Raw genomic sequence first — 24,582 nt, 5'->3', positions numbered from 1 at the left:
GATATTATTATATTAGCGCGTGTCGTCATACTGGAGACGCGTCTGTAATATGTAATGGTAAGATTATATTAAAAGTATTGTGGAGATATGAATATAGTTTATATTACTGTATTTACTTTATGGTCATCCATGTCCAAGACATTACTTTGTTAACTATACGTTTTGTTGGGAGCAGGAGCTTCTCACATTGTCTTGAACATCTGAAAAATCTTCTAATATAGGTAACAAACTGTAGTAGTACACTGTTGTATGTAAATATAGGTAACAAACTGTAGTAGTACACTGTTGTATGTAAATATAGGTAACAAACTGTAGTAGTAGTAGTACTGTTGTATGTAAATATAGGTAACAAACTGCAGTAGTATACTGTTGTATGTAAATATAGGTAACGTACTGTTGTATGTAAATATTTTAAAATACTTAAATTAATCTCCGTAAACTTTGGTCATAAATTGAATTGCAATGTGAATGGCTAATAAATAGTTTAATGACTATTCAGATGTACGTATTGCGGGCGGTTTGGGGGGATTAAGTGCTTACTATAATACTCCATAGGTATACTATTTGTTTCATGAGTCACATCCCCAACCACGTTGAATGCCAAACTAAGTTACAATATACATAATCTGTGGGCATTCTACGCCAAGTTTGAACATTGTACCTCAATTAGAGACAGAAGTTACTACTTAGTCTAGTTAGTCAAACCATTCATACCCCCGCAACAACTACCGCATGAACAACCACTACTCCTTCCAAACAAACAACAAGCAGTGCTACTTAAAAACAAGTACCTATACGTTTTCAACTATACGTTCCCAAAGCCTGTAAAATATACTTACACTTTTAGGTTCTTTGAGTCGGTTCATGATGACAACACTGGTTTAATTTCAAACGTTACTTTTATTATTCTTCACACATATCAAGTACAAAACGTCTTATAGTTAAAGACTCCAGAATTAGCTTGTGTTGAGGGAGCCATGATCCTAGCTTGGCTTGTCACTCTTGGTCCCCAACTAACTTACATGGCCCCTGTCCGGTCTTAACTCAGACGCTCTCGCCTTCACAGAACTATCGCCTTTTTCATTCTTGCTTATATCCCCCATCTAGACAAAGGATCTGACAAGATTGCCAGACAAAGGACTAGTGAGTGGGGATAGCCGACATAAAGATATTCTAATCAATTCTACTGTCAACTGTCAAGATGGCACGATAACTATCAATAACATCTGCCATTATGTAACACGGGTTAATGAGTTATTTCTCCAAAGGATCATATCAACTATTTATTCTTATTCCTTTAGTCACTATTACCTTTACATTTGTACTTCAGAAACTTCCAAAACTACCACTAGTCCGTTAGCAACTACCAAGACTCTAGAATCATCTGCACAATCTTCTACCATTTCCCAAGAAATACCAGGTAACGATTAACAAACTGGGATTCCATTTCAAGAACGGTAACCCGTTTTAATTTACAATACATTTTTAACAGCAATATGAATCGATTTCTATTCGCTATTTTATGTAGAAAATGGAACTTTGGATTAGTTGATTTGCAAGGATTATTTTACGTAGAAATCTGATAGGCTGACATTTGTGAACATTTGTTTTATTACTTCAGTAGGCTCTCCACCAAATTGCAAACCAGGGGTTCATGAATTTGAATTTTATATAAAAGCTGGCAACCTATCCTTGGACAATCTGTGTATGGACATTGGTTCATTTGATAGCAGTTCACTGTGTTCTGACGACGACGATGCTTTGATATTTAGCATCAATGAGGATCCATTTGGTTTCTTTAAATTGTTTAAACTCTTAAGGAATAAACAAATACTGAAGCCATGTTTGCGCCTTACAGCGCTATACCAGATACAAGAAGCCAAAGCACCGGTAAGTATTATTTACGTATGGGTGTTATATATATAGATGTTGGAGTAATCCATCCAGATATGATTTGTGATCTACTGGAAATATACGTCAGGGGCCAGGTAGAGCGGACGCAATGACACGCTCTCATTCATGGTTTGTTGATTTTGGAAATATTTACGTCTTTTCAATGTGGTTTTAAACATTATAATCATAATCATTATACCCAGTCAGTGTCAAACAAATACCTATATAAATATCCCCCCACACCCACAGTCCCCTCAGTCGGATCTGGCTCCCCTTCAAAATCCACACTAATACACACACACACAGTCATTGTTTGATCTGAGGTACCAAGCGGCTGGGGTAAATTTTAATATGTATGTATCTTGAAAGTAGCTAAATCTCTTAACTCAATACCATCCAAAGTCTTCGACATTAAAAACACGAATGTTCGGTCAGTTTAAATCAACATTGATGTTGTGATCTTACCGGGTAATGATGGGCTTCTGATATCCAATAATCAAGATAAAATAAACATTTTACCATTGGTACATGAATCGCGTACCATAATGCGTTTCAGCGCCATTTGGAACAAGGGACTCGAAGAACGAGGCTAGACATATTCCAGACGTCATGTCAAACAGTGACCCTATATTCTTTTGTAGAAAGCATGCGCAATAAATACTATCGGTGTAGACTGGAATAACCAGACGCTAGAGATTGCCATTCGATTGCGACTTCTGGCTTATTTCGGCGAACATAACTGTTTAGTAATTACAGTAAAAACAGAAACGACTGAACGTAAATCAGTTTATATACATTCATATTACATTATTATATGCGTTGCGACCAATTTGTGTCAATTTCTAGGTCCCAAATATTAGTGATTTAGCTCCTTTAATTGAAGTTGTCAAGAACAACATGTCTTTTATGAACAACCTTGATAATAAACCACGATTCATATTAAAATATCTCTTTTTACAGCTTACCATAATAGCAAAGGAAGATTCTTCACAGGGTAGAACAGCAATCCTAAACATATTGATAACATTTAATCGGCCACCAACAGTTGCACATAGAATTATTAACTGGATTGTAAATATTGCTGAACTTGGCGCACTCGATGTCATAAAGCAATCACAAGCACAGGATTCTGGTAGTATAACACTCACTTCTGTTAGTAAGTAAACCTGATTTATACTCTTACAAATAAAAGTCATTTTAACAATTAATTACCCTTTCAAATATAGCAACACTATCCACGCCCCATTTGTATGTATTTCCCAGTTGTACCGATACACTGCAGAACGTACACTTTTTTTTATAACTTCTTTATTGGGTATTAGGATGGTTTCAGTTTTCCCATTTATGAATTGTTCTTAATTTTTACCCGATCCTGACTTTCTTGGACTCGTGGGTTCCTGTCGTGGCTATTGACATATGTTTACTAATCTGACTTCGAAGATACTCACTGGGTCTATAAGGTTCAAATTAATTTGTTCACGTGACACTGATCATCACGAGACGGTTTGGTACCAAAACAATTGAAACTACTGATGTTTGAAGATCTAAAGACTTGAAGGCCAGGAATTGAGTGGGACAGACACAGTAGGCCCGCAAGAAGATGCAGAAAACTGGATTCAACGGTTTTTATATCTAGGGTAGTTCCCTACCAACAGTCTTCCATAATCTGATATGCAGATCTGGGCGAAAATCGATAATTAATTCAGGATAACGGATGATGATGTGAAATGCCTTACATACAATGTCAAATATCTGGGAAAGGGACAATTTAGTGATTTCTACAAGGTTCAAATTAGTTAAATAATTTGTTTACCTGATACAAATTATCAAAAGACCACTTTGGTGTACGAAAACATTGAAAATGTCGATCTTCGATGATCTACTAATAACTCTTGGTAAAATGATTTGGATAAAATGTTTCAGATTACCAAGAGAATAGTTTGGTTTCTGCAACCATCAACAAAAATAAGCTGCATCTGCACCATAGGAAAATTAGCACTAACTATGATATGCAAAGAATAAAATTGCAAGTCAAAGTAGGTTTATTATTATATCACGCTGTTTTATGTTATGTATACTGTAGGGGTGGGTGCCAAAACACAGTCTAATTCTGTTGGCGACATTCAATCTTTAGGCCTGGTTTCCACTTGTCTGACCTGATATGGAATGAGGGGCAATTGTCTAATTAGTGGCGTAATTGGAATACCGGCTCAGAAAGAGGGGCATTTAATCTCAATCTGCTTCAACAATAATAATTACCGAAGTCACTTGTGTGAGCCAATTCACGTTCAATCCATGCAGACGCTCTTCACCCGTCGTGCTTCTTAAAATGTTCTTGAACAGCTTCAACCTGCTGAATGTCCGTCAGCTTGGGTGAACCGTATCGAGATTATTTGAGGTGATAAAGGGAGTATCTCTGAGCTGGATAGGGTTGTTTTCTACCACAATTCATTATAATATTCTATGAATGATGAGTAGTTATCATATAGCAGAATCTCTGTCGGATCCCCGTTCCGTTATTATCGTCGTAATGACTTGGAATCGAACACTAGAAATTTGTTACAAGATCATGTTATTCAGCGAAAGGATCACCGAAACTATTGATTACTCTGTCCAAAACTTTGAAATAAACAATTGCATTTGAGATCATTTATTTCTAATGTTTCATCATCAGCGCCTTCATCATTGAACCACTTCTTTCTCCGTTTTATTTTAGTTTCACCTCAAACCAGGGATTTGTGCAGGAAAATGTTCGGGGTGGGGGCTGTATACTCTCTCTCTCTCTCTCTCTCTCTGTCTGTCTCTGTCTCTCTCTCTCTCTCTCTCTCTCTCTCTTGCACCTGCGATCATTGATTTTCAGGTAATGGGATCAGTAGTGTGAATCTGTGAAGTGTGGCCCAATATTATTTAACGTGTGTCGATGTTGCTTTAGATCGACCTGTAGGTTCCATTACCTGCGCTTGACGCGTGTGCCGCCCCACATGGATCGACTAGTGACAACGGTCCCTAAGGCATACAAGTGGGATGAACTTTCTCGGCCAATGCAGGGATCGAACACTCGACCTCCAGGCAACTGAGCCCTTGTGGCCCCTATGATGTAAAGGACCGTTGACATTCTGGTATATCTCGCAGTACACTAGCAATACACACAAAAGGTGCTGTTGCGAAACTTTGTTGTCTGTGTTTGTTTATTAATGTTATTATCAAGCTGAAGTGTTGTTCTTCTATGATTTAGATGTCAGATGATGGTAAACCAAGTTTATCAACAAATGTAACAGTACAGATAGTTATAGTAAGGTTAGAATGCACTTCAACTAACAAGATAGCGGTAAATATCGGAGAACTTCAGAGTGTTAAAACTCTTCCAATTGGCCAGATTAATTGTGCAGTTTCTAGAGGATATTCAGTCCGTTATGATGTCATACACACAGCACTGCAACAAGGTAGTACTATTAAAGTGTTTAAAGGGATTTCAGATTTTTTAAAAACAGTATGACACACACACCACCGTGACGCATTATATGTGTTCAATTGTAAATGATGTACTGTTAAACATACCTTATGTCAATATGTTTCACAGAGTATTACGAAAGACTTCTAATATATCTGTAAAAGATGACTGCCTTCAACACATGACGTCATATCACGCGGCGTCAATCATTGGCTCAATGGCGCGTGCATTGTTTACATAAGACGTTACTGATTCGAGCAGAATGGCGCCTTTTACTCATTTTCATACCCATTTACACTAAAATAGGAAATAATTTTTACCTACAAATAGTTCAAACGTCTTTATTTATTTTTCTAATACATAAAAAAAATGTTTTAGAATTTAATTTGTCTTTATTCACTGCGGATCATTGTGACCTTATGCAAAAGCTAAATATGCCTATTGCAGGTCTTTCTTTAGGCGTGAAATGTTATCTAAATTAGTAATTAGACATTAATTAACTTATCCAGACCATAATCAACTCTCGATGTTATCGCTAGCCTGTAATATTTACTGGATTTGATGATTAAATCCAAAAATGGATAATCGAGACTATGTTTTATCGTACCTACTTTAGTAATGGTGATCGAGGCTAGGCCTAGAATTCAAAAAGCTAATATCTCGGTTCAGAGTTGATCAATTTGACTGAAAATTTCAGAAAATACCCTTTACATTATCTAGTTTTTAACTATTATAGTGAGAACTGCGAGATCTTTATCTAATCTTCCATAATGCCCCTTTAAGTGATCGAAATATTATGTGTATGTTTATTGTTGAATTTGTGATCTGCATAACGATTGTCAGTGGTCCAGGAAAGAGGGCCTGCAACGGACAACGTATAGTCATTTGGATATTACAATAAACCGAGGTCCGTGTACACATTGGCGTACACGTATCATTTGGAATTCGATATCGCCGTTGCCCAGACAGATTTGCCCCCATAGCACACTGTATGGCGGATGTCCGTCTTCATTAGCCACGTTGGAGCAGAACAGTAGGACGTTAAACCTCATTTCATCACAGATTCAGATAGAACCTCATTTCATCACAGATTCAGATAGAGCTAGAGTAATGAGCAGTCCACAAGGAATTAACATATTTTTAATAGCAATATATCTGGGATTTCCCATTTAATATTTTCTATTAAACATTTCAGGACTTGAATTGAGCTTTCATGATGGTATAGTGAGTATAATTCAAGATGGCGTCACCACGAGTGTGGCTAAAAAAGAAGTCATCGTTGTTAATGTGATAATGGTTCAGTTCCCGTCTATACATGTCAATGTTAAGTTTCAATTAGAATTTGGTAAGTTTTAAACTGACTGCATACCCAACGCCACGAGCTTCGAGTATCTGACGAATCCTTCCATTTGGTCCATGACAAGACATGATCTTTAATCTCTATTTTCTGCTAAGCACTGTTTATTTGATTGTTCAACTTTTGTTTTCCTTCGATAATTACTGCCGAAATCTTTAGCATTAATATAAATCAAGGTGACATGGGATTCCAAAGTATTTAAAAGGCACTGAATTTATATAATCACTATGATTACAGCTTTTTATGGACTAATGTGGTTCCAATCTACGTACATATCTTGGACAAGAGAACTAACAGATAATTCAACCATGGAATACAGAAACCAAGTAAAGAATGTTACAGACATGGTATGTCAGTTTTTGTTTTAAATAGCAGAGATTTGGATCAATATGTATTTATATAATGTTCTAAATCATGTCTTATATTTACCTATTTCATTTAGCTATTTCATTTTCCTCTTCTATCAACAGATAAGTAAAGTTGTAGATAAATCAGTTAGCGTGCATATAATACAGTTCAGGTTGGTTATTTATGCAAATTTATATAATATTATTTACAAGTTTATGATTGCCAGGTTGAAAGACATCATATTTTACACAGTATATAAAACTTGGTATCTGGAATCCGGTGAAAATTTTCATATGTTATCATGATAAAATCACGATTTCTCGGATATCAAAATTTACCACATCAACTGAAGACTAGGCGTTATATCACATTAAATATCTTTAACACATTTCAAATGTAGCTTTGTTCCTTTCATTTCAGGCAAGATTCTTGGGTAGATGTTCACCTCATATGTTCTAACCAAGCCGTTTGTAAAAAGACCGAATCGTTACTTCTGCACCCTGCTAGTTTTAGTGATTCTGGGATTCTCCGTGGGCGAGTCCATTTTAATAACAGAAGTAATTATAGCTGTATTATATGTTAAGCCCAAAATCTGTTATTTGTTGACCATAAATCTATTGTGTAAACAAATTTATGTTTTTGCGTGTCTTTACAATGTTTGTCAATAGCATTACAATTGTCGATTCAAAACAAGTTTGTTTATTATTTGGCCCTTCGAAATTGTTTCATCTAGACACAGAAAAAAACATACAAGGTAGCATTTAGTTAAGTAACAATAAATATAAGAGCAATGTACTTGTCTATGATATCACCTTAGGTGGAAGTGGACGTAAAACTCTAGGAGCGAACGAACGAACAACAATGTGACGTGGACGATGCATTCACCTAAAGGAAATGTGATACCAGTGTTTAACATTATTTACTATAATATGCAATATATGTTGTATTTACTATAATATACAATATATGTTGTATTTACTATAATATACAATATATGTTGTATTTACTATAATATACAATATATGTTGTATTTACTATAATATACAATATATGTTGTATTTACTATAATATGTTGTATTTACTATAATATGTTGTATTTACTATAATATGTTGTATTTACTATAATATACAATATATGTTGTATTTACTATAATATACAATATATGTTGTATTTTGCATACACAAGATGAAGTACAAGTTCTTTGTAATAGTGATGATGTTAAAATTCATGTTAAATCCATTCCATACATTGAATACATGTATACTTTTAGGTAGTCATATATTTGTTCCAACTCTCAAAATACTGAACAAGGCAAAACACATCCTGGGTGGCGATACTGTTATCATCTTCTGTGAGGCTGATGTTATAAAGCCAGTTGGTTCGGTTTCTGTGGAATGGACATTAGATGGTGCCGTTGTTCGACCTTTGTTGTCATCAAGATTCCAAATCTCGACCGGATTGGAGTTCCCATGGCGATTACAGTCTAATTTAACAATTACAAATATTAAAATGATAGACCAAGGTAATGAAATAATTACTAACATCGCTAGATATCACATGGCGATTTATATAAACTAATAAGTCAAACATGTAATAAGATCATCAAGTTATTGCAGCAATATCACACCAAAATGGTTACAAACATTAAATAAGATTTATATTAAACGTGGTATATCAAGTTATTGCAGTATTATACACATCAGTAGATATTACTCGCAAATGGTTGACATTATACCAAACATTCGATAAGATTAATATTGAAATGGTAGTTCAAGGTAATGAAACATTACACACGTCTCTAGATATTTTTTGAAAATAATTCAGTTTAATTTAACAAAGATTAATGAAGCACATTACTAGATATTGGTAAATCCGACATTAAAATAAGATTTACATTTATAAGGACATGCATTTGAATTCTGGTGGATTTTCAGGTACAGTACAATGTCATATTAGTGACCTAAGTCGTTATGGAAGAAAAATTGGGAGTATTCCTTTGGCAATTATTTCTCCCCCAACTGTCGGTGTTCCAAAAACCCAGTATGTCAGATGTGGTATAAGCATCAACTTAATGTGTGAAGTTTTAAAACCAGTCGGTGTATATACAACTTTGATGTGGGTAAAGGATGGAATTAATATACAAAATGGCAAGTATATAGTATAAAGTGATTTACAAATTAATTAAGTGTCTTATTGTCTTATTTTAAGGTTTAAGATAACCATAAAACAGTAGCATTTTCCTATGGTGAAGTACTGTAACGTAATATCTGGCTTATTGACCTGTCGTGTCTATAGTACTATATTTTATTCTATTTCTGTTTTCTAGGTTCTGAATTGAACAGGGTTGTGGCCAGGGATACCAATTTAACATGTATTGGATTAAACATAGCCGGTCGGGGTAAAGGCAACACAACCAAGATAATCATCATTAAAGGTACCAAATATAGTATAAGTAGCTAAATGTTCTGGTTTCTTTGTATTGAATAATGAGAAAATCTTAAATAATGTAAAGACAAAGAAATGATTCTAACCTAGATTTATATTTTGTGACGCACTCTTGACAACATTTTCGTATTCATTGCGAAAATACAAACTCGGCCTATTATGTGCCCTTTTCAGAAGCTTAAATGTTTTTCTATGATTTAAGGACCGCTAACCTGTCCACGTGATACTGATGAAAGAGGAACACATTGGCCGGAAGCGTCACAAGATGCCACAGCTGAACAGTCTTGCCCATTGGGATACGCAGGTAATATTTCACGCAATATAATTGAAAATACAACAACAATTTAATTCGTTTGTTACACCACGACTTGGCTGTATGGGCTAGTTCTGTAAAGAGGGGAATGTGACTGGCCGACCCCAGGGGACACCAAATCTAGAATTAAATTAAGCCTGTTCGTTTGGAAATGCCTTAATAATAGTAGACTTAAGGCTACCTCCTACGGTCACTACCTCCTGACTCTTCTTCGAATACCGTAGTCCGTGAGATATGTTCATGTACTATAATCAGGTTTCTATAGAATTCATTGAGGAGTTGACATATAGCTACGATATTCTGTCGCATATTTTTCTTATATTATCTTAATTGACAAACTTTCCCCGTCTTCATTAGCCCAGTAGGACTTTTCATTTCCGTTCTTTCTTTATAGGTAGTGTATCTAGATATTGTAATAGCGATGGGAAGTGGTTGACGGAAGATTACAGTTCGTGTATTCAAGCATCATTGACAACCATCATGAATCAGGTTACGTTATTACACACATTCACCACTTGTATTGAGCTAAATACAGCATGACAGTTTTTTTCTAATCTAATTACATCATTTTCTTGAGTTTAGCTTTTCTCGATATAATTTGAATAGTAGTTGGGATTCTGGACAATTGTGATGGGATATGCGATGCAAGAAAGACTCATTTCGATGTAAAAGAAAATAATCTGTTGACCTTCAATCACAAAACTGTATAATGTAATTGAACATCCGACAGGGAAACATACATTTTGACAGATGACAATTATATAAACGGAATTTGTTACTTATGACACAATTCCCTATATATCTTCAATCACAAAATCATCAAATTCCTAACAGCCTAAATCCGTCCATAACAGATGTCTTATCACTCTCAAAATGTAAACAAGAACTCTCTAAATATGACCCGAAAATACCTCTCTTTTATTATATTGGCAAACGTAAAAATCAAATTATACATACTAGGCTGCAGTAATCTAAATTTTCATAAATTTACAAGACATATTTCAAATACTCCCGAATGTTCATGTGGTAATTCAATAGAAGATTCTTATCCACTACCTCCTTATATGTTCCTCGTATTCAGATGCTCGCCATAGAACAATCGACACAGCAAAACATTAAAGTGCTACTATGTGGATCGGAAACACTAACATACGACGAAAACGTGTCAATATTTAGCGAGGTACATAATTTTATCGAACAAACCGAAAGATTTAAATTTTAAAAAAATAGCTGATTTTAATTATTTCAAATTTATGTTTACATGTAAATATTTTTATTGGGTTATGAGTACATATATATATATATATACTATTCAAAAAAAGTAGGGGATATTTGATTTTTAAGTGTTATTAAAGTCACCTAATGAAACTGACGAAGAAACAAATGACAAAATGAAATGAAGTTCACATTCATCGATTTATTTCAAATGATCGTTAGACTAAGTAAGGCACAGACTGACCATTATAAGGGTAAAATGATACCCGGGGTCAAACAGCAAAGTTACCACAGCATCACAACCAAGTCAGTAACGGGTAAATCCTCCTCTGTTTGCCAAACAAGCATTGATCCGACGTGGCATACTCCTAATGAGACGTCTAAGGTCATTTTGGTCCAGATTGTCCCATTCCTGTTGCAACGCAGCAGCAAGTTCTTGGATAAATCGATCCTGGGCTTGAGTTGTCGCCCTTGGTCGACCTGAGCGTGGTCTGTCCTGTACAGATTGTGTATCACGGTATCTGGACCATAGCCTGCTTATGACAGACTGAGAAACATTCATCGTCCGCGTCACAACCGCCTGTGTTGTGCCGATCTGTAGCATGCCAAGGGCACGTAACCTTTCATTTTGGGTAAGCCGACGCATATCAAAATTTGTTTTCTGCTCACTAAAACAATTAAACTGATGTTTCCACCCTGGAATTCAATGCCACAATGACTGTAACATTCAAAGTCAGAGTCGTGCATATCTTGGGTTGGACCCCCATGATGATTCCAAGCATCACCTGCATTCCATGCGGTAGCTATTGGTGCGTTTGGGCGTCACATGTAACTGGAAATGTTTCTTCTGTTAGGTTCTATAGTGACTTTTTTCATAGTCATTTGCATATTTTAGTATTATGCCCCCAAAATCAAATATCCCCTACTTTTTTTGAATAGTATATATATATATATATATATATGACTATTCATTTTTTTTCTTCTTTGTTTTTTTTTTCAATATATTGTATATTATGTAATTTATTTGTAACCGGAAGAGGGGTTTATATAGGCTTTGCCTGTTCCCCAATCCCCTCAGTTTCTGAATAAATATTGTTTAAAAAAATCTTAATAGACCGTCCGAAATGCAATGAAGTGTAATAGACCTTCCGAAGTGCAATGAAGTGTAATAGACCGTCCAAAATGTATTTCATTTTGTTTATTTATTTGGGTTATTTCAGATTGAACAGGTAAAAGCCGGAATTGTTGTTTCCGAACCCGATAAGTTGCTAGCCAATCTGACCAAAATAACCAAACAATCTAAATTAGAGAAGGGCGAAATTCTTCATATGATAAGTGCTATGAAAACCCTGACACAAATTACAAATGAAACAACCCAAAACTTGCCCTCAGCCCAGAATAAAACTAAACATTTTGCTAAGGTAAGTGATTACACTATTACCCTATATATTATAACATTTAATGTAAATCTAATTTTAACCTCTTGATCAGTGATCAATTTGAGTATTTGTGGGGTAGATACAAAGTATATAAATATGTTCACTTTCTACTGGAATGTTATTTGTTTGTACAAATCGTGAGTTCAGTTGTATTGGTATTCATATTTGTAGGAATCAGTAATACTGGTCAGCGCATTATTTGACTCTGAGCAATCTGAAAATATGAAGACACTTGAATACGAGGTAACAATATTTATAATTTACATATTATAGTCACAAGACATACAGCAATTGAAGGCCATTTGCCTAAAATCTAAAGGAACCAAATTCCATGTGAACAAAAATCCGGTGGTGTGTATTTGTGAAGAATCATGCCCATCGGAGACATGAGTAGACTAAGCTATTTTCTTTTATTTTTGTTGAACGTTTTTAAAACTATTTGGTATGCCTGCGAAGTAAAGGATAACTGTTCAAATTATAACTCAGAAAAACTAGAAAAAGTGCAGCTTAAAGCTGCCCTCACGGTAACTGGTTGCACTATTTATGCATCTCGTGAATCGCTTTATTTTGAGACTGCATGGACTAAATTACATGATCGCAGAAGGATAAGACGATTGTGCTTACTACATAAGCTTATTCACAAAACAGGACCGTCTTATCTTCAAGACATAATAAGTTATCATAGCAATAGTTATAATCTTAGAAACTGTAATGATCTAAAAGTACCACTTGTTTGTTTAACTGTAACAAAGAACTCATTTTTTCCTAAAACCATTCAACAATTTAATAGTTTACGTCCGGGTTTAAAATCCACTCTATCTTTATCTGAGTTTAAAACCAATATCAAGACTAAAGTCAAACCTCCAAAATTAAGAAACATTGGTAGCAGAAAATTATCCATTTACCATAATCGTATACGTCATACCTGTAGTGATCTAAATTATGATCTTAATAAATCAAACATCGTTCAAAATCCATACTGCAAATGTGATAATAAAAGCATTGAAAATTCATTTCACTACTTCTTTGATTGCTCAAAATATGTGTTACAGCGCCATCACTTACTTGCATAAAATTTATTTAGATGGTTCTACTCTATTTCCTAAATCTTTTAATATCCACATTTTTCTCACCGTACAAAATTACATAAAAGAAACGAAACGATTCACATGTAATCTGTAGCTATTATTCTAATTCTCCAGTGGTTTATCACTGTTAATAATCATTGAGCATGTAACGAAATGGACTTATTTATTATCCTAAGGTAGCATGTATATATGTATATAACTATGTATTAAATTAAATTTCAGTGGTAATTGTAAATATTTTAGATTATACTTGGATAATATTCGTAAATTGTACAATTTGTTCTGATCCCGTTTGTATTATACGCATATACTTATATGTATGTATTTGCAAACAAACAATATTATATATAAAACTATTTGGTGACTTTATTATCATATACGAAATGTCTATAATTTGTTTCCCTCATTTAGAATAGCAGTATAATCAAAGATTTAATGGAAACGATGGACAAAGTGAGTAAACTAGTTGGGGAAAATCTACCGGATGGAAATTCTGAGACATTTCAATCCGAAAATATTGGTAAGATTTATAATATAAAGGGTGTTCAATACAAAATCAATTAGTGATTTCGTTTTGCAATATACTAAAAGATTATTCAATAAAAATAATCGTGATTATTATTGATGCGCTATGTCGTTTTCTAACATTAATATATGTTTCGAAAATATGATTATTTTGTGTTTACAAATTGACGAGGGACCGGAAATATAACTGTTGATACTGATACAAATTCTGGAAAAAAAGCTCTAAGCGTAACGTGACTCTTGCGTCGTTGTTTCGTATAGTGTGTTTGCTGGTTGTGATATACTATGTCAAAAAAGAAACGCATGGGCGTGGCAGTCGTCCTGCAGTGCATGTGACAGTTGCGGAAGCGTCAGGGACACCGGGTGAAGCCGACATAGATGTCTGTCCAGTTTATCCCAAGGATATTCAATGGGGTTGACATCTAGCGATCTTGGTGGCTATAACAGCAAATTAATGTTCTCATTCTGTAGGAAATCAATTATTACACGTGCTGTTTTACGTGCTCTTAATCATCCAAAATGGGAAGCATGTCGCTGTTAAGAATTCCATCCCGGAAGTAAACACCTGTTAGGTTACATTGTACGAGAACAAGTTCACTTCTGCTGCTGTAGGAGATGGCTTCCAACATCATGACACACCTCTACCGAATGTGCCAACTTGCTCAAAGCAGTTGTTGTCAAAACTTTCATTGCGACGCCTGTACATATGCTGTCTTCCATTTCGTGGTTGTAAATGGAAACGTGACTTGTCGCTTAACAATAATCGTCGCCAGTTTCCAAAGTTCCACCCCTGTTTATTCATACATCAGTGAACCCGTAAACGTCGAGGTCGAGGTCAACAGGACGGGGCCAAAATAGGGTTTGTTAGCTTATAAATCAGCTTCTCGAAGTCGGTTCCGAATTGTTGGTGCAGACACCTTCACATACTTGGCTCTCGTCAAGTAATGAACCCACATGTAGCGATCTTGCTTTGTACTGCAGTTGTTATACGACTTCTTCTACTTCGGGGACGGTTTTATACTGATTGGAACTGCTGGTGCTTATCTCAGAGGCCTGGAATAGTGCTCTGATGCACGTTCGTGTGTTGTATGACAAAATACGCGATTAATCTACCCGGAGGTGATTCGGCGAGTTTAGTCTTGGTTTCTTGTCACTGTCGTCATTGCGAGCATCGTAGCTTTAAATTCCCACCACTACCGAAATCTTCTTCCCCTAATTTGGCGTGCATTCGAGAAAAAATCTGAACAGTTCACACCTGTTTCCTGCAATGAACACACAGCTTGTGCTTAGATGACATTTGGGCATGCTATCCCATTGCAGAAACATGGACATGCGCCAACATTGTACAAATAACGATATTTTGTAAAACCTTTTTCTTCTGTCCACATCACCTATGCGTTTATTGTTTGACAGGGTAGAGTTATGTGTTTGTTGGGTATAATATATATTATTATAATCGTGATGGATGTGCATGATTACAGTACTATCTGTATTAATATCAACCCTAAACAAGGCGATATAGAACTAATATCAACCCTAATCCGTGTAACTGCTTACTATAATTAATCTGATCATTGGCAATAATTGCTGAACACAATATTCTTGTTGCATAATGGAGATGATTTGGACTATTTGCATTCAAGTATGTTACACTACCTATAGGTCTAGGTGTTATTCTCACTTTTAACAGCCATAACAACATAGTTATGATCAGAGTAATTTAAATATCATAACAAGCTAATGGTAATTATTGTACTCTAAAAGACCATAATAATAAAGTTATGGTAATTTAAAAGATCATAAAATATCATAACACGATAATGATAATTTAAATGATCAGAACAAGCTAATGATAAAGATTGTACTTTATCATAACAAGCTAGTGGTAATATAAAAGATCATAACAAGCTAATGATAATTTAAAAGATCATAACAAGCTAATGGTAATTTAAAAGGTCATAACAAGCTAATGATAGTTTAAATAATCATAACAAGCAATAATGATTATTGTATTTTTGTATTATAGGGTTTGTCTCTTTTCATCTTTCACTGTGGCCTGAACAAAAAGGTAATTAAAATATATCCATCTTTTTTTTAAAGTAAATTACTGCATTTTAATCCAAACCATGTTTCTACAATATTTTAATAGTCAGAACGCACGAAATACATACAAATTTACAATCATAATGTCAATTTAAATGTATGGAAAAAGATTCATAATTGATGTTATGTAATAACTTCCAGGCCGGACATGGAATTTATTCAATTTTATTTGCAGGTGAGAGAGGGCTTTGTCATACATCATCGACTTCTTTCAGGACCGTCAAGTTCAAGTTCCAGGTGAATGTCTGAAAATGTAAGTAGAAACTTTGTGTAAAGAGTAGGCGATGAGTGTGTGTGTGTGTGTGTGTGTGTGTGTCGGGGGGGGGGTCATAAGTCCCGTTATCGATAAAAGTCGTAGGTTTGGTCTCCATCTCGGCTTGTATATATCCAGGTGGAGGGAGCTCCGTTAGCGAAATGTAAATTCACAAAGGATTGTGCACTGTAAAACTTTTTCCGTAAAATTTACGGACAAATGGCTGGCAGCTAGGTTGCCAACCAATGTACGTAAAAATTACGACACACCGTAAATATATTTTTACGAACATGTCGTAAAAATTACGACCAAAGATTGGCAACCTAGCTGCCAGCCATTTGTTCATAAATTTTACGGAAAATGTTTTACAGCTGTAAAAAACTTATGGTATGATAAGCATCAAAAAGACATTTACTTAAGATTTAAAACAGAATTTAATTATTCAAAACAATATAAGATACAATTCCTCAAAAATGCTTTTACATGATAGTTTAAGATATAATAAAAGACCTGAAAATATTGGAAATTGGAGATTACTGTCAGTAAGTAAAGCTAACAACTGCCTTAAAAAAAAAAAACCTGTCACCCACAAATTCATATTTTTAACACATTGGATCAAGAGCAGATTTGATATTACAATATGGAGAATGTTTAGAGATCTAACATATTCTTTGGATGTCAAGCAGTTTGGTGGTATATTTCAACAAAAACAAAGCTCCTTACATAATTCTTCATTAATAATAATGAACATTTGTACATGGAATAGTGACGACTTTAAAAAAAAGAGAGAATTTGTTGCCCTATTAACAAGGGAAATAACTCTCCAAAATATTTATCAAGTTCTCACAAGACAAGCAAACAAAAATTTCCAGCAATTAAAAAATGTATGTGAAAATTTTCATGGATGTATCAAATAATGGGTAGCAACTAAATATAAATTTAACAATAACGAAATTATCCATTCAAATTCTTGTACATGTAACATTTACATTATAATATTCAAATGAATCTTTTTATAGTACAACAACAACATTCTGAATCTATTCTACAAATATATAATCAGTGTGTTACAATAGAATTATCCTCAAATCTTTTTCTAAAATCTTAACCAAGGTGTTGTAATATTGACCTCAAATCTATTATTTAAAACATCAACATGAAACTAAATTATAACAGTAAAACATGATCTAATGAAATAATGAAATAATTCAAATTTTGGGAATTAACGAATTTGCATTCTAAATGTTTAAATGAACAATTTAAAATCTAACAATTATTGAACCCCAAAAGTATCATGACTTTAAAACAAGAACAGCATCAATGCAGAATTCCTAATATTCCACCTTAAATGTACAGCTTGTTTCAATGATTAGCTTTATCTCTGTTTGAAAATGTATATCATTAAATTTTGCACAATAACTCCGCCTAAGCATGTACATTCCTTAGTGAGAATGGCATAAATTCAGTCTCGTTGATAAAAATTTAGATGGAACTCGACTACTGACAAAGTTAATGAATCAGTCCCAAAATGAAATGTGTAGATGAGAGTTACACATTTTTAATGTTTATGCAACACGGCCGCATATTTAGAGACAAAATGAACTGAGGATAATTTTACAAATGTACCAAATGGTTGATGGACAAATTAAATGACCAAAAGATTTTTCCATTAAAGTAAACGGACATCTTATCTCAAGTTTAATTAAGAAGATTCATTAAAAAGATTTCTTGCAGTGCGTTTAAAGTCTCATTTACAAAGTATCACTGGTTGTGGCTCGGGCCCTTATCACCTATTTTATACACACTATGTGCTGGTGTATAAAAACTAACCATAAACTCAATAGGCCTATCCCTAAAGTTTGCACATGCATGAACATTATTGCATCATAGGCTGCAACGATACGTATCGCAGTATTTCTTCTTGGACGTGTTTCCAGCTCTCTAGCCATTGCTTTTCCATCTGACGTTTTTGATTCAAAATGTTCCTATATCCATGATTTTTGGTTCGCCGGAGGGGAATGTACTTTCAGCAGGACACATGTTTCATTGCCGAAAGCCATCTTTTCTCCTTCTTGTCACATGAACTACAGGGGAGTATTCTGCATTGGATGAAAATGGACAGTTAAAATATCTGTACCATGTTAACCAAACCGTGGTCCAGAATTTAAAGCACCTTGAACCAAAATGTGGCATCTATACCGTCGTATACCGTCTCACAGTACCGGTATATTGTTGCTATTGTTGTAACTGTACTTCATCCATTTAAAGTTTGACAGTTTAGTGATTAGTTATATCACTTTTTGGCACACTCGAGTCTTCCTCTTTTTCATGATTTCTGTGCGTTATCTGGGTTAATTTCAAAAATGCACCTGCAAAACAAATATTCTCAATTAGATTTTTTCTTATGACATCCATTTCAAAAGAACACATTTTAATTAAGGAAAAGGGACCTAAATGTGCAAGAAAATGAAGTTTCATGTCCACAAACAGGAGACTAAACATATCACACATACTATCAGTGTAAACTGGAATAACCAGACTGCCATTCAATTTGGACATATTTCGCCGAGCATAACTGATTACAAATTACACTAAAAACAGAAACGACTGAATGTAAATCAGTTTATAGACATTCATAATAGATTATTATCGTTGCGACCATTGTGTTCATTTCTCGGGGCCAATGACGTCATAATTTTAAGTAAAACCAATGTAATGATTTACTTAAAGGAATGATTCATGTAAACAAGACATTCTCCGGGAAATACATTTTAATTTATACTTCTGATAATTAAAATGTTTTGTCCACTAAAACAACAATATAACGAAAATACAAATTGGTATCCGAATGTGTGACGTCATCCAGTGAAGAACCAGTTAACTGTTGGCAAACACAGCCTTGACCGGTACCAATATTTCTCAACCAGAGAATAACCCCGTTCCTTTCCCCTGGTATTCGATGTGGGTTTGGTTATTTTAAAGTGGGCCCAATTCCGATTTTGCTGGTCTTATTTAAACACTCTAACGTTTTACATTTAGGCATGTCGTCTTTAATGCTAGTCCATTCTAACGACAACCGTCAATCTAAATTCTGAGTGGTTGAGTATTATTGAATACCAGAATATGGTGCCGTCATTATATTATTGTAATAGAGCGTGTAAGCAAAATAACATGCTTGAGTGACCTTTTCCTTTAACAGATTTGACGTTACCCTGACTGCAAATTAACCATTTTGACCCTTCATCAATTTCAGCATAGGCGTCTTTGCAGGAAGTGACGTAACGGAAAAAACTGAAACGAATTCTGGTGCTCCTAAATATGGTGAAACATTTGCGGATTAAACACTGGACAATGATGATCTTTCATATGCCGTCGTCATTGAAATGTAAATTGGTATAACCCAAGAAGAAGGGATGGCCAACTTTTGATAAAAATACCTTATTGTATTCCGAACTGCTCTTCAACAGACTTGTAATGAGGCTTGATATTGATTTTATTGATGATTAATTGCATGACATTTTGTTTTTATTATTTAATTGTTCCTAGAAGCACCCGCAATGCCTCTATAAAGAATGTATAATCCCATTTAATTTGATATTATTAGTGTTATATATTTAAGATAAGCGTTCAATTTGCTGAATATTATTGATATTTTTTTAATCGCCTTTGACCAAGTTAATTTGAAATGATTTTATTTATATCTAATATTGTTATATTTTACCTTATATTATAATGCTTTTGATCAACACAGTGCTTAGGAAATACTGATCTACTGCACCTAAATAATCAAGCTGATCACCAGTGAATATTCGCTAGGCCGCTACAATCACTGATAAGGATGACATCGATGCGACTTAATGAGCCACAAATATTAACTTTTTTCTTCCGACAAATTAAATTCTAAAACATTTTTTTATGTATTAGGAAAATAAATAAAGACGTTTGAAGTATTTGGAGGGTGGGACGATTTACCCAATACTACCCAATACCAGCCCAATACCACCTCAATATCACCACATACTACCCAATACTACAACATAATGATGCAAAATAGACATATCGTTTGATTGTTTTCAAAAATAGAGAGTTATATCACGGGAAATATACTTCAAATGCGATACCGATATCTGGCTGTTCCATTTGCCTCCCTCTACCACTCCAAAAAAGCCAATAATAACCCAATACTACCAAATAATCATCAAATGCTACCAAATACTACCCAATATGATCAAATAACAACCTAATATTGTCAAATAACGGCACATTAGTATAATTACTGCAACGAATATTCGATATTTTGCAGAAAATTGAAATTTTTACACAGTTATCTCCCTTTACAACCGGTAAATAGATTTTAGATTGCTGCACTGATTAATCATTTTCTTTGCCTTTGCAATTGGTTTCGAAGACGACAAACTTAAAATAAGAAAAACAAGTATGACGATATACCATATTTTATTCCCAAAATCACCCGTCTGTCTCTTACCACTTGATAAGGTCGTCTGTCAAACAAGGTTGGTTTTCTCGGGTCCCCCGGTTTCATCTCACTGTTAAACATCCCTTCGCTCAAGCGAGTTAATGAAATAATATTGAACTATATGTTAGTCCCGAAATTACCTAGTTAGTGTCGATTGTTTGTATCTATTTTAAAATTAATGCTTTAACAAAACAATTGCATAATGTTTATGTTCATTTTTTTCATGTCAACTATTAAGTTATTGCGTATTTACTGACTGTACGATGTTGTATTTTAAAATTAACGAAATTGCACATGTTTCTTTCCAGTGTGTAATTCTCGACGCGACACATCTCAGTTCATCAAAACTATCATTTGTGGCCTGTTACAGCTCTGTCGGTTTCTTTGATAATATAAATAAAACAGAATTTGATTACCCAATCAACAATCTTAACCCCTTCGATTAATTGTTAAGTCAGGTTGAATGTATATACGTGTAAAGCATTACACATTGTGGGAGGAAACTGGAGACCGTGTCTATTCATTTAGGCGATAATGACATCACCGCGACATCGTCACCTGCGGGTATATACCGTAGAATACTTAGAATTTGTTCAATAGTGACAATATTCGAAGAATCGGTAAAATTTGAAAAGAGGTTTTTTTTTCAAAGGCGCTTGGTATGGAACCGGAATCATTTCAAAGACAAAGAAGACGAGACAGATATAAAGATAAATTCGTGTGCTTTCCTGACATATTATACCAAAATGATTTTTTACAGGACCGAGTGCACTTGTAGACAGCGTGTTATATTACTAAAATCACCAGGATGAAGAAATAATTATAGTACAAGAAGACTTTTGAATAGATCACGAGACCGTTAAATGAACAGTTTTAAATCAACCTATAAAATACTCTTTAATTTGGATGTTTAGCTGTTTATTTTATAACACTATAGCGTAGGCATCTATAATAACCTGTTTTCCTTATTTTAACTTCGTCGTCTAGGAAACAAACTGCAAAGCCCAACAAGATGATTAATTTGAGTAGCAATCTAAATTCTATTGGTCAGTTGTAAAGGGAGATAACTGCGTAAATATTTCAATTTTCTGTAAATTATCAAATATTCGTTGCAGTAATTATAATAATGTGCTGTTATTTGACAATATTCGGTTGTTATTTGATCATATTGCGTATTATTTGGTAGTATTTGATGACTATTTGGTAGTATTGGGTTATTGGTATTTTGGGGGGTGGTAGAGGGAGGCAAATGGAACAGCCAGATATCGGTATCGCATTTGAAGTACATTTCCCGCGATATAACTCTCTATTTTTGAAAAAAATCAAACGATATTTCTATTTTGCATCATTATGTTGTAGTATTTGGTAGTATGTGGTGATATTGAGGTGGTATTGGGGTGGTATTGGGTAGTATTGGGTAAATCGTCCCGCCATATATTTTGATGTAAAAATTATTTCCTATTTATTGTAAATGGATATTAAAATGAGTAAAAGGCAATATTTTGCCCGGACCAGTAACGTCATGTGTAAAGAATGCACGCGCATTGAGCCAATGATTGACGTCGCGTGTTTTGACGTCACGTGTTGAAGGCAGTCATATTTTACAGAGATATTAGAAGACTTTGGTAATCCTCTGTGAAACAGATTGCCTGATTGCTAGATAATATTATACGTTACGTAGATTTCACTGTACAAATATTCTGTACATTAATTTGATTTTATAAAATTTATATCTAATATTGTTTATATTTTACTTTAGATTATAAAGCTTTGATCTACATATTGCTTTGGAAAATATTGATGTACTGCACCAAAATAATACGTTATGTAGATTTTGCTCTACAAATATTATGTAAATTGTAGATTACCTTTATTAAGGAATTCATTTGAAAACCTCAAATAAATATATTTACACAATTTTATAATGTCCATTCTTGTAAAAATGGATATATTTATTAGGGAGTAAAACACTCTGCTTATTTTTCGGATTTTCTCAGAGACTACAAATGGTCGTTATATTCAATCAAATAAACAATATTGTTGTTCATCGGTGGGGACGTTTTTTTGACAAAAACTGTATTTTCAACCTTTAACAAAACTGTCTATTCCTTAATTGTTATGAATTTTAATAGTAAGAAGATATACGATCAATGGATATATAAAAACAATTTCGGGTTCATTGTCCCGAAATAGCCAATTTCGCATGAATCTAATCATAATTTAAGGCTTGGCAAATGGTTAATTGCTGTCCATTTTATGAACTTGTGCCATAGGAGTGGTTATGAAGTTTTTATTTCTATAATAAATTTAGTCGATTTTGGTGACCACATTGATATCGTTATTTTGACAAACACTGTATATTTGATTCGTGATTGCAAAATATATACATTAATAAAGAATTTAACTAAAATTGATACTACATCATTATTAAGTGGTTTATTTTAAATGACCCTCTCGGCACTGGAAGTGGGGTATTTGTGAAGGCTAAACTTGGTTTCTGTTCTGTTATTACATTATCAGATTACAGGACGGTCATATACGGAAACCAAAACAGTAAGACCCGCGCCACCCATGTCGAGTGTTAAGGTATAAGGTCGTATGCCTATCCTTGTAGTCCAGTTAATTTGCATCTCCAATAGAAGGGTTGGTCTCACCACCTTAACTACATACAACGTGCATCTTGTGTTGTAAAACATGTTTAATCTGTGGATCTTTGCAAAAATGCGCGGTAATTGGAAATTGTGTCAATCAACTATTGATGCAAACAGAAAGCGTTCAAAATGAAATGTTAGTTTCATGAGGAGCAAACCAAGTACGTATTCGTGCCAATATTGCTGGAGTCCTGCGATGCCGTCCTGGAGCTTATCAGCGCTAATGAGATAAAGTCAATGGAATATAAATATGTCGCCGTCTTCGTTTATCGGATGAGGTCTGTCTCCCTAGTTCGTAATCAGTATTCGTTTAAGAGCGGCGCCAGTTTATGTGACTAGCTTGAGTGGAGCAGGTTGTGATGGTTCTCTAAGAGCGGATTTTTTGTTTGGCCTCGTATCTGTGTTTTAGCCCTACCTCGTCCCTGTATAATAGTATGTTTTTTTGTCGGGAATTACATATGCAGGCCCAATGAAAACGCACCACTCATAAAAATGAATGATTGTACGGGTACGGGACAATTCGTCCCCGGACAATTTCCCCCCGGACTATTCGTCCCCTTGGACGATTAATCCTCTAGGAATATTCATCCTCGGATAACTCGTCCTCGGACAATTCGTCCCCTATGTCTAATCGTCCCCTAGGACTATTCGTTCTACATGTTTTGAAGGCCAAATGAAGGAAGAAATTAGTAGCCCGCACTCCCCCCTCCCTGTCTGAAGACTACTTTTTACTGCCAATTCTGAAACCCCTCAGTAGAGGTGTGCGTGGGGGCAGGGGGGGGGGGGGGTTAATCAAATCCTTTCAATTTTCAATCATAAATCAATTAAACAATTCATAGTGGGAAACTATTTATTGTTTAATTGTCCTAGAGCCTGAGTGTACATCTCACACAAGGAACAATTTTATGGTTACACAATTACTATGTTTAATATTATGCAACGTTTCGACGAGGATACTCTCGTCTTTATCAAGTAAACCATCGCGTAGTATTAAACTCAGTAATTCTGTATCAATAAAATTGT

At 34.6% G+C, this 24,582-nt stretch overlaps 1 protein-coding gene across 2 annotated transcripts; it reads left to right on the top strand.

Annotated features, from left to right (window-relative positions):
- The first annotated feature begins 27 nt into the window (after window positions 1-27).
- LOC126810084 (uncharacterized) lies at window positions 28-20,447 on the top strand. Of its 2 annotated transcripts, XM_056098646.1 has the most exons (21): window positions 28-57; window positions 1,331-1,420; window positions 1,622-1,890; window positions 2,854-3,049; window positions 3,817-3,929; window positions 5,129-5,336; window positions 6,540-6,689; window positions 6,939-7,048; window positions 7,172-7,221; window positions 7,470-7,606; window positions 8,321-8,572; window positions 8,985-9,197; window positions 9,377-9,484; window positions 9,698-9,799; window positions 10,203-10,297; window positions 12,244-12,444; window positions 12,634-12,705; window positions 13,962-14,070; window positions 16,102-16,143; window positions 16,354-16,431; window positions 19,685-20,447. In XM_056098646.1, exons 3-20 carry the CDS (start codon window positions 1,708-1,710, stop codon window positions 16,425-16,427), a joined length of 2,415 nt encoding a protein of 804 aa, XP_055954621.1. In that variant the 5' UTR covers window positions 28-57; window positions 1,331-1,420; window positions 1,622-1,707; the 3' UTR covers window positions 16,428-16,431; window positions 19,685-20,447. The 2 variants fall into 2 exon arrangements, with proteins under 2 accessions (XP_055954621.1, XP_050391003.2); XM_050535046.2 differs by lacking the exon at window positions 28-57 and having other exon boundaries at window positions 1,359-1,420; window positions 1,625-1,890.
- The last annotated feature ends 4,135 nt before the right edge of the window (window positions 20,448-24,582 follow it).

This window comes from Patella vulgata, chromosome 2 (assembly GCF_932274485.2).
Source record: "Patella vulgata chromosome 2, xgPatVulg1.2, whole genome shotgun sequence".
Taxonomy (NCBI): domain Eukaryota; kingdom Metazoa; phylum Mollusca; class Gastropoda; family Patellidae; genus Patella; species Patella vulgata.
The sequence above is the reverse complement of the archived record's forward strand: the minus strand, read 5'-3'. Positions and strand labels throughout refer to the sequence as shown.